General features: G+C 40.2%; 1 protein-coding gene across 1 annotated transcript in view; it reads right to left on the bottom strand.

The window, feature by feature from the left end:
• Positions 1–10,600: 10,600 nt before the first annotated feature.
• The window catches only part of LOC109410008 (nascent polypeptide-associated complex subunit alpha, muscle-specific form), a 140,070-nt gene continuing 137,628 nt past the window's right edge, over positions 10,601–13,042 (bottom strand). Inside the window, exon 6 of the mRNA XM_029870000.2 lies at positions 10,601–12,882. Within this exon, the coding sequence (XP_029725860.1) occupies positions 12,571–12,882 (312 nt within the window). The 3' untranslated portion in view covers positions 10,601–12,570. The remainder of the gene's footprint in view (positions 12,883–13,042) is intronic.

Below are 13,042 nucleotides of genomic sequence, written 5' to 3'. Positions count from 1 at the left end.
AATTCCTTATTTTGTTTTCATGGACTGTAACGCTCGGCCATACTCTAGAATGTTACGTATTTTTTTAAAGCCGTCTAATTTATCAACTTGCTTGTACTGAAATTGATTCTTTCTAACATTTAAACAATCGCGCAATAATAACTTAAATATAGCAACCTGTATTTTTTGTGACATAGGTTTGTCCCAACTCGAACAGAATAGGACAAAGACCGTACACCACGCGATTAGACATTTTTAGGCCTAGAATTGAGGATTCCGAAGGCTAACTTCTAGTCGCGTCGGTAAACTTCATCATCACGCATCACTGTCAATCAGTTTTGAATTGGGGTTCGTAACAAGTAATTGATTATTATCGAGATGAAAAGTGTGCAACAAATTTAGTTTATATTTGTCACACAAAGAACAAAGGATAAACTTCTCGCCTTCTTTGTCGTTCGTTTTGTGTTTCTTTCATCCAATAATTTTCTTTCTTTCTCCTACAATATGTTCGAAACTAGCTTTCCGCACTCATTATCGATAAGTTGGAGTATAAGTTACTCAAGCATAGTTTCAACAGGGAAAATCTTGAGCAAAATTAAAAAAAGTAAAAATTCTCTGTTTTATTTCATCAGTACACCATCATAATCTTCGCCTCGGGACACAGAGTATACATATATGGAACGCAATGAAAATGAAACGTATAAGCTGAGTTTTATTATCCCGTCACTAGACGGCACCACCTTACATAAGATGAAACCAGTTGATTGATTTTAAACTTTTTGCAAGATAGGTAACATGAATTCAAAAATTACAATCAAATTCCATTAATTCAATCACAATTGCAAAATATAATCCACTATAAATCGGCATGGCGTGAACACAGAAATTCATTCATTTCTAGATTGAGCTTAAATAAGGGCGAAAGTAACATGAGCGAGTCTCTGCATCGACTCTCTATTATTCAACTTAAAGTGACAAGATGCAAGTTTGGTTGCACTTTTTGGTAATAAATCGATGCAATCTATCGTCTAAGTGTAAAAAAGTTCGATTGAATTTGCATCTTGTTAGTTTAATTTGCAGAAGTCGATGAATCGTTCATGTTACTTTCGCCCTTATTTAAACTCAATCTAGATTTATGTAGTATTACGTCAAATTCAAGATAGAACTGAATCAACATTATTTTTCCATAATACCCGGTTCGTGGCTGCCGTTCTCCATCTTCGGTCACGCCCGATGCTCGCCAAGTCACGCTCCACCTGATCCGCCCATCGTGCTCTCTGCGCTCCACGCCTTCTTGTGCCAGCCGGTTCTGTCGTGAAACCAACTTTGCAGGGCTATTGTCCGGCATTCTTGCAACATGCCCTGTCCATCATATTCTTCCGGCTTTGGCAACCTTCTGGATGCTGGGTTCGCCGTAAAGTGCAGCGAACTCGTAGTTCATGCTTCTCCGCCACACTCTGTTCTCATGCACACTGCCGAAGATCGTCCTTAGCATGCGTTGCTCGAAAACTCCGAGTCCTTGCAGGTCCTTCTCGAGCATGTCTCGTATCCGTAGAGGAGCACCGGTCTTATTAGCGTTTTGTATATGGTGCATTTGGTGCGTGGGCGAATCTTTTTCGACCGCAGTTTCTTCTGGAGCCCGTAGTAGGCCCGACTCCTGCTGATGATGCGCCTCTGAATTTCACGGCTCATGTTATTGTCAGCCGTCAGTAAGGATCCGAGACGAATTCCTCCTCCACCTCGAAGGTATCCCCGTCGATCTTGGCTGCACCGTTCCAAATATTCTGGCGATAATGTCCATGTCGTCGGCAAAGCACACAAATTGATCGGATTTAGTAAAAATCGTACCCCGGCTGTTGAGCCCGGCTCGTCGCATCACACCTTCCCGAACGATGTTGAAGAGAAGACATGAGAGTCCACCACCCTGTCCCTGGCGAGATTCGAATTATTTGGATTGTTTACCCGAAACCCTTACGCAGTTTTGCACACCGTCCATCGTTACTTTAATCAGTTTAGTCAGCTTCCCAGGAAAGCCGTTTTCGTTCATGATTCTACATAGCTCTGCGCGGTCTATACTGTCGTATGTTGCTTTAAAGTCGATGAACAGGTGATGCGTTGGGACCTGGTATTCACGACATTCTTGGAGGATTTGCCGCACGGTAAAGATCTGATCCGGCCGTCGATAAAACCGGCTTGAAAACTTCCCGCGCACTCATTCGTTTTAGGTGTCAGGTGACGGAAGATGATCTTGGATATCATTTTGTAGGCAGTATTCAAACTAGTGATTGCTCTATGTTCTCGCATTCCAAATGGTCGCCTTTCTTGTAAATAGGGCAGATTACCCCTTTCTTCCACTCCACCGGTAGCTGTTCGGTTTCCCAAATCCTCACTATCAGCCGGTGCAGACAGGTGGCCAACTTTTCTGGGCCCATCTTGATGAGTTCAGCTGCGATACCATTCTTACCAGCTGCTTTGTTGGTTTTGAGCTGATGAATGGCATCCTTAATTTCCCTCAGCATGGGAGTTGGCTCATTTCCATCCTCTGCTGCATTGGCGTTATCGTTCCCTCCGTTGCCGTGGTCTCCCGTACCAACGTTCTCCACGCCATTCAGGTGCTGATCGAAGTGCTGCTTCCACCTTTCGATCACCTCACGTCCGTCCGTCAGAAGGCCTTCGTCCTTATCCTTGCACATTTTGGCTCGCGGCACGAAGCCATTGTGGGATGCGTTGAGCTTCTGGTAGTACTTCCGTGTTTTTTGGGAACGGTACAGCAGTTCCATTGCTTCGCACTCCACTTCTTCCAGGCGGCGTTTTTTCCTTCGAAAGAGACGTGTCTGCTGTTTCCGCTTCTGTTTTTAACGTTCCACATTCTGTCGGGTCCCTTGCTGCAACATTACCGCCCACGCTGCGTTCTTCTCCTCCAAAACCGTTCAGCACTCTTCGTCGAACCATTCGTTCCGTCGATTTCGTTCCACGTATCCGATGGTGCTCTCGGCTGCGTCGTTGATGGTGTAACCTATCGGGTACATCCTTAGATTTTAATTATTTGTATGAGCGGAATGTTGGCGGAAATTTTATGTTTTTTTTTGTCTTGTTAATGTCAGAAGGCCCCGCACGACTGAGAGGGTTACTCCGCTACCAAACCATTACAACCTAGCGTTGATGAAGGGCATAGAGGATTTATGTTTAGATATGTCATGGCCGTGAATTATGTCCCATGTGCGCTGCCATCTTCCAAATAGAAGATTTTTAGGCAGAAGTATATAGGCGTCCGTGTGAGAAACACCGGTCTTCGCGATCGAGAGCCTACAATCCCCCCTCCCCTTTCTTTTCCGATGGCGGGAATTGGGGCAACGGCCTACTTCCGTTCAGGTTATTTGGCCTACATTAAAATCACCGGCCACCCTGACGGAACTAATTATTTTATTTAGGACCTCTTCCCGTATTATAAAATACGGCCTCACACGGGTCGACTCGGAAGTCAAAATGCCTTCCGAATCTAAACGTAAAGGACACCCCGTCGTCCGAATCCGGACGATTCCCTCGGGCTTCCGGCCCTAAATACTAAGGAGGGACCCCTCTCAGCACGGTCACTCTGGTCTCGTCCAGGGCCGTGCCGATACCATCTATGAGTGGAGACGCCTTCAATTCCCCAGCAAAGCCGCTGGACAGATCCGATGTGTATCCGGAACAATAGGGCTACCGCAACCGTGCGTAACCATGTGGGCCAATGCCGAAGGAGAAGCAGTGAGTACAATAGTGATCGATCTCCTCTCCTACGCGCTACACACCTACACGCCACAGAATAGGGTAATAAATGTCTAAAGAACATGAAAATTCTTGTGTTTTCCATACTTTGTCACGTCTCCCTTGATCCAGTAGTAAGCCGACTCTGAGACACAGCTCGAGGAGTTTATTGCTGCTGCTAGCTTGTACGGGTTAGTAGTTGGCAGGCAGCTAGTTACAATGACTACTTTCACTGTATTCCAGCAGTCCTTTAGAGCGGTCTCATCGAGCTCGCCCTCGTCTGGCAACGCGGCCTCGAGATTCTGCGCATATTCTGAGGTGCAATCCGGTTGTTTTGGTCGCCTAGGTTCTATCGTGGTGGTCGTCGGTACCGTACATTGTTGATGACGGAGAGTTTTGGGCGCAGTTTGACCATCACCAGATAGTGGTCGGAGTCGATGTTGGCGCCACGATAGGTTCTGACGTCGATAATGTCGGAGAAGTGCCGTCCGTCAATCAGAATGTGGTCGTTTTGAGATTCCGTCTGCTGTGGTAATCTCCAGGTGTAACAATAAGGGAGGCTGTGTTGGAAAAAGGTGCTACGTATGGCCATATTTTTTGGAGACGGTGAAATTCCTCCTCCTGGCTTACCTGAGCGTTCAAATCTCCTATGATGATCTTGACGTCGTGGCTTTTGGGCAGCGGTCGTATTCGCGTTCGAGCTGCACATAAAATGCGTCCTTGTCATCATCAGTGCTTCCGGAGTGTGGGCTGTGCACGTTTATTATGCTGAAGTTGAAGAATCGGCCCTTGATCATCAACCTGCACATTCTTTCGTAGATCGGCCACCAACCGATCACGCGCCTCAGCATATCACCCATCGCGATGAAAGCTATTTCCAGCTCGCGCGTGTTGCCGCAGCACACTGGCGCCATCTACTAAACTAATTTCGATTCAACTAAATTATCATAAGATTACCCATGGTCTATTGAACAATTTTGTCGAAGACAGCATTATTCTAGGAAGTCACGATAAAAAGATACAGGCATTCGTGTCGGGGGTACAAAATCGCCCGGTTCAACTTTGAAATCCAAAATAATCCATAGAACACCATGAAACTATCTATATTTTTGCACAAATAACTCATTGCGATGTAGTTTGAAGGTACTGTAAAAATGGGGCCGATATGTCTATCCAAGCTATTTCGCAACCACTTCAAAGTCGCAGTGAAGTCCAACGGATCCCATGTAATCATTAGAAGGTTAATACATTTCAATTTCAAACAAAAAATTTAACTTTACTTTTACTTTAGAGCTTTTAGTAGAACTTGTTACTTCAGACTCTAGTTTAATTTAAAAACACTTCACTAATACTTTACTTTTGCAAAAGAAAATAAAAAATGAATAACTCTTTTAAAGAAAAACTAGAAAGGACGAGCAAATTCCTTTTAATTCTACTACTGTGCTTATCTTCGGACAGATAGGCCTATTTCGTCTGTGACTTACAGACTTCTTCAGTGTCAAGTGCTCGACTGAAGAAGTCTGTAAGTCACAGACGAAATAGGCCTATCTGTCCGAAGATAAGCACAGTAGTAGAATTAAAAGGAATTTGCTCGTCCTTTCTAGTTTTTCTTTAAAAGAGTTATTCATTTTTTATTTTCTTTTGCAAAAGTAAAGTATTAGTGAAGTGTTTTTAAATTAAACTAGAGTCTGAAGTAACAAGTTCTACTAAAAGCTCTAAAGTAAAAGTAAAGTGAAGATGGCAACCAAGCCAAAATCAGAGCCGAATAAGTTCATCGAGTTGAAGAAGACCATCGCAGGATTACACAAGGATATCGCGTTTCTCAAGAAGTGTATAAAGTACAGGCTTACTCCCGTAAGTCACAAGGTAAAAGTTAAATCAGCCACAAACCCCAACATAGTAAAGACACTTGAACAAACACTCATCAAAGAAAGCATCAAAAAACTACACAGCAAGATCAACATGAAAACTTTGGAATGTTATTCTCTCCATTTAAAGTTAGCGAAAGATTATCCTGAATCTTTCCCTAATTTTCTAACAAAAGTAAAAGTTGCAGAATTTTGTGAATCAGAAAGAAAAAGGAAATTACTAGATAAAAAACTTAAAGCATTAAAGATGCAAAATCCAAAGTTTACATGTTCTTCTACACAACCACAAAACACAACACAAGAACTAACTGGGTTAGTGGTCAATCGCTCTTCCGAACAGTTTACGGAAGAACAGTTGACCCTTCTCAACAAAGGTCTTAACTACGCAGTACACTCTAAACCAGATTCAACACAAACCATAATCGACATTGAAACAGCTATCAACACGAACAATTTACAGACACCACAGATTCAAGAAATCAGAACACAAACAGCTAACACTATTCAAAACACACAACAAAACAAATTGAACAAAGAACACCTGAAAGAACAACGAATAATCAAAGAACTTAACCAGAAACCAGTTTTCTATCTGAAAGCTGACAAAGGAAACAAAACAGTAATCATGAACAAAGAGGACTATGATGAAATAATGAATAACAAGATTCAAAATGGACCTTACCGAAAACAACGTACTGATCCTCTTCCAGGATTAGTAAGACGTGTTGACAAAACTCTCAAAGAGTCTACACCAGTTTTAGGAAGCGTCATTAAAAGCCTGAAAGAATCTAACCCTTCATTGCCAAGAATAAAAGGACTTCCCAAAGTTCATAAACCTGGAAATGAAATGCGTGAGATTGTTTCAGCCATTGGTTCACCTACACACAAAATTGCCAAATATTTAGTACAAGAATTCCAAAACATGCCTAAAAAATTTCACAGTAGATCTGTCAAGAATTCCGAACAATTCACAGAACTAGTACAGAATTTATCCGTTAACGACGATGAAATTTTAGTTTCATTCGACGTTAAATCACTTTTTCCAAGCATTCCAGTTAAAGAGGCCATTAACCTACTAGAAGATTGGCTTCTGAACCAATATGAAGATTCAGATTCAGATTGGATTAAGAAAGTTCGTACATACATCAAATTAACCAAACTTTGTATGGAAGAAAATTATTTTTCGTTCAGAAATGAAACCTACAAACAACTTAATGGTGCCCCCATGGGCAATCCACTTTCTCCATTTTTAAGTGAAATTTTTATGGCAAATTTGGAAAAACGCTTAGAAAACAACAAACAGCTTCCTGAAGTCTGGTGGAGATACGTTGACGACGTGTTTAGCATTGTTAAGAAACATCTTTTACCTGAAATCTTGAACAATATCAATAATGCACACAAAAACATCGAATTCACTTGTGAAATTGAACAGAACAACCAACTACCATTTTTGGACATACTCATCGTAAAACAAGAATCAACACTTTCCTTCGAAATTTACAGAAAACCGACACACACTCAACGCACTATTCCAAATTCATCAAATCACTCACATCAACACAAAATTGCATCCTTCAATCACATGATACACCGAATGCAGACACTTCCACTTAGTGAAACAGGAAAAACGAAAGAACTTAATTACATTTTCGAAACAGCACAGTTGAACGGTTACACAAAACAAACAATACAACAGATCATCAACAAAAAGACACAACAACAATACAGACGTTCTTTGACTACACTGACACGGACAGAACCTACACTTAAACGGATAATTGTGGACTACAACAATGACACCAAAAAACTCCGACCAATTCTCAGAAAGTTTGGTTTTGAATTAGTTTTCACAAGCAAAGCTAACCAACTTCAAACTCTCTTAGGATCTACGAAAGACCCGTTGGACAACTTAACAAAATCTGGTGTTTACAAAGTAACATGTAATCACTGTGACAAAATATACATAGGACAAACAAAACGCACACTCAACACACGATTCAAAGAACACATAACGGAAGTATCAAAAGCACACAAAGACACAGACAAGGGACTCATTCATCATTTTAAATCTAAAGTTGCTGAACATATTTTCAATGAAGGACATTTTTTGAATACTTCAAATATTAAACTCTTACGACACATTACAAACCCATGGAAACTTGATGTTGCAGAAAGTTTAGAAATTTACAAACAAAACAATAAAAAACTACTTAACAAGGATCAGGGCAATGGGTGCACGTGGCTGTTTAAGTTTTTACCTAACACACACAAAACAATACACAATACACAAAACACAAATTGACTACCTACCAAATCGGCAGGAAAAAAATAACACAACAAACACCAATTGACTACCTACCAAATCGGTAGGAATTTTCCTAGCTTTAGGTATCTTATCGACACCCTGTTTTCTAACAGGTAGATACACCCCCTTTTTTACAAATCTGTACCTACAATTTTGTACCTACATTTTTATACCTACACTTTTACCCACACACGTACCTACACATACACTCCTAGTATAAATACCACAACGAATGCGAGGTTTTCTTCAGTCGAGCACTTGACACTGAAGAAGTCTGTAAGTCACAGACGAAATAGGCCTATCTGTCCGAAGATAAGCACAGTAGTAGAATTAAAAGGAATTTGCTCGTCCTTTCTAGTTTTTCTTTAAAAGAGTTATTCATTTTTTATTTTCTTTTGCAAAAGTAAAGTATTAGTGAAGTGTTTTTAAATTAAACTAGAGTCTGAAGGAAAAAAAAAAAAAAAAAAAATTTAAGTATGACCGAATTGAAAGTATCGTGCACAATGCATGAACTCTTAGATAATAGATGTTAGATCGAAAATACATTGTTAATCAATTTTAGGACCCTTAAGGGCCAAAAAATGTGGTTGGAATTGCGATATCTCATATGTACTAGTTTTTAAGTTATTGAGCAAAATAAGAAAGGTTTAGTGGTTAAGGGTATGGAACGCCAATACGGAGACGACGGGTTTGATTCCCGTTCCGCTCGAGACAATTTTCTCGACTCCCTGGGCATAGTGTGTTATTGTACTTGCCTCACAATATACCAATTTATGCAATGGCAGGCAAAAGAAGCCCTTCAGTTTTTAACTGTGGAAGTGCTCAAAGAACACTAAGTTGAAGCCAAGTTCCAATGGAAACGTAGAGCCGTAAAGAAGAAGAAGAAGATATCTTCGGCTTAAATGACAAATGTTAAACTTTTAAAATAGTTTCTAAAAACTTGCTTATATACCTTTCGGATGGCTTATCAGCAGAGATGGGAACACTCACTTGTGAAGAGTTACACTCACTTGCTGTTTTCTCAGTTCAGAAGCGTGCAATCAAGAAACTTTGTATGGACGACTTTTGCCTTTTGATTTTATCTAAAAGTTTGCCGAATAAAGTATGGGTCGCACACGCATATCTAAGGCATGAGGGAGCTGCGAAGGTAACTCTCCACGAGGTGAATGTAAATTACACTCACCTTGTGGAGAGTCGCTTTCACAGGTCTGTCACGTCTTTGGTATGGGTTTACGAACCCTACTCTTTTCCGAAAACTTTTAGACAAAACCACAAGCCATACATCGTTTCTTGGTTACACGCTTCTGAGCTGAGAAAACAACAAGTGAGTGTTTCCATCCCTGCTTATCAGACGTAAAATGTTGATTGTAAAACTATTAAATGATGTCACATTAAATTATTCTATTTTTTCCCATACAAACCGTTCCTTGCAAAAAATAAAGTTTCGCAAAGTTTTGCTTCGGTACTACTTCTACGTCTTTGTTTAGAATCCCTGGGAGACATTGAAATCAAATTTGGCTGCTACTAGCTGCTATGTATTCTGCAATTCCAATCAAGTTGTCGGCGATGATTGAGATATTGCCATATAAAATCATCCTATTGATAATTAAATACCTCTGAGGAAACATTTGGTCGTCATGACCGCTTTTTTCGGCAGATCAATCATAGTGAAGTCTAAATCGGGTCTAGGACTTCTTAGCGAAGCGTGTTTTTACGTATTTGAATCCATTTTGTAAAAAGGAACAGAAATCTTTATACACAGTTAAACGCCTAAAAGTATGCAAAGCCCTTGTAATTCCATGCTGTTTGAAACTGTCGTGTTGAAACAAACTGTTCAACATGTTTTTCATATATTTAAGGCATAAACCCTACAAATATTGGCAAAACATTATAAAATTGACGCGAAAATATTTTTTCCCACCTATTTGTATGGAGCCGCCCCATAGTGCGGTGGTGCAGGGGGCCGAATTGAAAGATTTCTATCATGGGCGATTGCCAGCCATTGCCTTGACCTGTGGCTTAGTCAAATTTATGTCGACTTGCTTGATTTCGTTGTTGAGACTGCGCCGCCATGAGCCTCTGGGTCTGCCTCTGCTGCGATGTCCTGCTGGGTTCCAGTCTAACGCTTGTTTGCAAATTTCGTTTCCGCCCCTGCGTAGAGTTTGTTTAAGTACAAGCTTATCGGCTCAAGCTAATAGTTTATCTCACAGCAATAGTTTCAGCATAGTTTCAGAGCTGGATAAAAAAAAACAAGAAGACCATTTCAGTCCCCTGGTATTAGACTGGCACTTGGTTTTCTCATCCTGTCAATGGATCAAGATCATGGAAAGGTAAACGCATAGGTTAACCTCAACCACGAGGAGGAATTTAGAAAGATGACCTGAAAGTTCAGCACCTACATACTGACGACAGTTTATTACTTACACCGCATCCACGAGTATGATTACCGATCAGCCGTGAACTTCCTTTCCAACACAGCCTGCCATACGACCATTATCAAATTAATGAACGGCACTTTTCGATATTACTGTCACTGTCAAAGCAGATATCGACGATACACCGGAAAGCACACGTGGAACGGAGTAGATGGGATGAAACGATTGGTTCGATGATGAGTGTAGATAAAGTTTGGAAACCACCTTCCGTGCGTCGATTCCTCTGGAAAATTTCGGATGAATACAAAACGTCATTAACAGTCACATCACATTTATCATTCAATGTTGAGTTTTATTCTACTCTACATAATAATATACTTTTCCTATGTTTTTCTCTCACGTTAGTCATCAAATATTATTCATTTTTGCCTTTGATCAATAAAGTGTTGTATATTAAGCGAAAATCACATTTTCTTGTTTTTCGTGTATTTTGTTTCTAAGTCAACTTTCATAAACCAATCTACACAGAATATACAGGCAAGTAGTGCTTGCTAAACCATGCTTAACTTCGCTTTCATATATCGACATTAGGGGGGGTTGTTTTTACCTATTTACCACAAAACTAATAATCCGACAAAGTGTCTCAATCAAAAGTGTATGGGTGTATGCAGTTGGTCTAAGTTTAATGATTAAAATAATATAAAAATAACTAATTAAATTTGAGTTAAAGCCGATTGCACAAAACATTCCGGTACGTGTCACTCTCTGTCGGTTGCTTTCCTACTTATCTATCCGTCACCTCTTTTTGTTTACCATTTTTTGTAACTTCTTACTACCTGATGTGAGTTGATGTTCCTTTTTTATTTCTGTGAAACCATCATCCTTTCCTATATATATTATTATGTCGTTTTGTTTTTCAAAACTTTTGATTCGCAACTGATGGTGGAACAGTTTATCGTCTTATCTAGTGAATTTCATTCTACATACAGTTGGCTGCACGGATGTCCAAACGAACCCTTTGTAAAACTGACAACAATCAGAGTATGTGTAGAATTAGTACTCTTTCGCTTGGAGGTCTGCACTTAGTGCACAAATACATAGAGTTTTTTTTATATAGTTCATAGTTACGCAGTTACGATTGGATTGCCGTCCAACGGATTCGGAAGTTTCGTTTTCCTCAAATTTACTTCAGTTGTTTTGAGTTAAACAAGTTGTGATTCATTAAAAAAAAAGCAATAATGTGCAAGTGTTTTATCTACATAACATTCAATCATAAAATACACAAAATGTACACACTGCTGCTACAATAATACTATCTAGAGTAAAAATTAGGTTAACCATAATCAACTTAATACAAACAAATTTGAACTAAAAATAAATATTTTGCTGCAAAGCGATAATCACACTAAACAAGAAGGAAACGGAAACAGATATGTTGACGCACTTGCAATTCTCATAACTAACACTTAAACGATAATGTTTTCTGTCTAACTAAAAAAAAATCTGCAAAACTAAACAAAACACGAATCGATAGACTACCATTCTTCTGCGCTGATTTTCATCGAAAATTTCATGTTTTCAGAATCTCAATTAGGAGTAGAAAAACACATTCAAAAATGCTAGTAAATCAACTACTAAAACGGACGATTACAAAGTACGTTGGTGTGAGTGTGATGTTCTGCTCGTGGTTGCCCTTGGCAAACGCACAGCCTGCTACTGACTGCAACACCGATTGATCAAAGCAGTCCATTAAAAAAAAATTGCCGTTGCCACGGTACGGAAGGCACGGTTTTTTTCTGCGTTTGCGCGAGTTCCGGCATTCAGTTCTGTTCTGTTCAGTGAGTCTTCTATTGTTTCTTGGTTTAGTTGCATGTGTGTATGTGTCTGTTACTTCTACTCAGTCTCCAATATGGGTTTTCTGTACCCAAAATTAGGCTTACCAATGCACGACAGAATTGCGTGTTTATTAACCAAATTCATGTTCGTACAAAAAAGGAGGCAAATGAAAAGCGCAGAGAACACTGTAATTTCTGACTCTGTGGCGTTCATGCCGTAGAATCATATCGTAACCTGAGCAAGATTTGTTCCGTTTCTGCTTTATTTCTGTTGCAATTCAAGTCTTCTGGTTGCCAGATTCTCTATCTCTGTATCACCTTTTCTGGTTCCTTTCATTCTAACCCTTTCCCATTCCTTCTACGTATTTAAGGCATATTCTCTTGTTCGTTTGTTACGGTTCTTTGTCCCTCATCCAGCTTCTTCAGTCAGTCGTTCCTTTGTCTCTTCATTCATTTTCAAATTAGATTTTGGTCATCAGCGTCTTCACCGCGAGCAGATTACGGACGTTCTCGTTGTACTTCACCAGTACAACCTTGTTCGAGTTGATGTTGAGCTTCTCGCCGGCGTAAAGCAACTGAAGGCAACTGGCCCTGGACAGGAAGTCTTCGATTTTGAGCTCTCGAATCAATTCCCGGTTGGCTGTGCTACCGTTGGTTGTTCCGTTCGGTGTTGCCGTGATGGTGGTTACGTTCGTCGAATTGACAGTTGCAGTGTTGGCTGGCGTTCCAATGGAGCTTGGTGTGGTCGAATTCACAGGCGTATTGGAGCAGATCTGAAAGAAATAAGGGTTAATTCTGGAACTAATGGCATTTTTTTTCGTCAGGTAACTTATGGAAAAACTATGAGATACTATACCCCGGTTACCAGATACTTTCTGGTACAAGTTTCAGGCACAAGCCTTACAAACGTGCTGGTAGTAGCTCTAAGACTTG

This window comes from Aedes albopictus, chromosome 2 (assembly GCF_035046485.1).
Source record: "Aedes albopictus strain Foshan chromosome 2, AalbF5, whole genome shotgun sequence".
NCBI lineage: Eukaryota > Metazoa > Arthropoda > Insecta > Diptera > Culicidae > Aedes > Aedes albopictus.
Note: the sequence above shows the minus strand (reverse complement) of the source record. Positions and strands in the feature narration are given on the sequence as shown.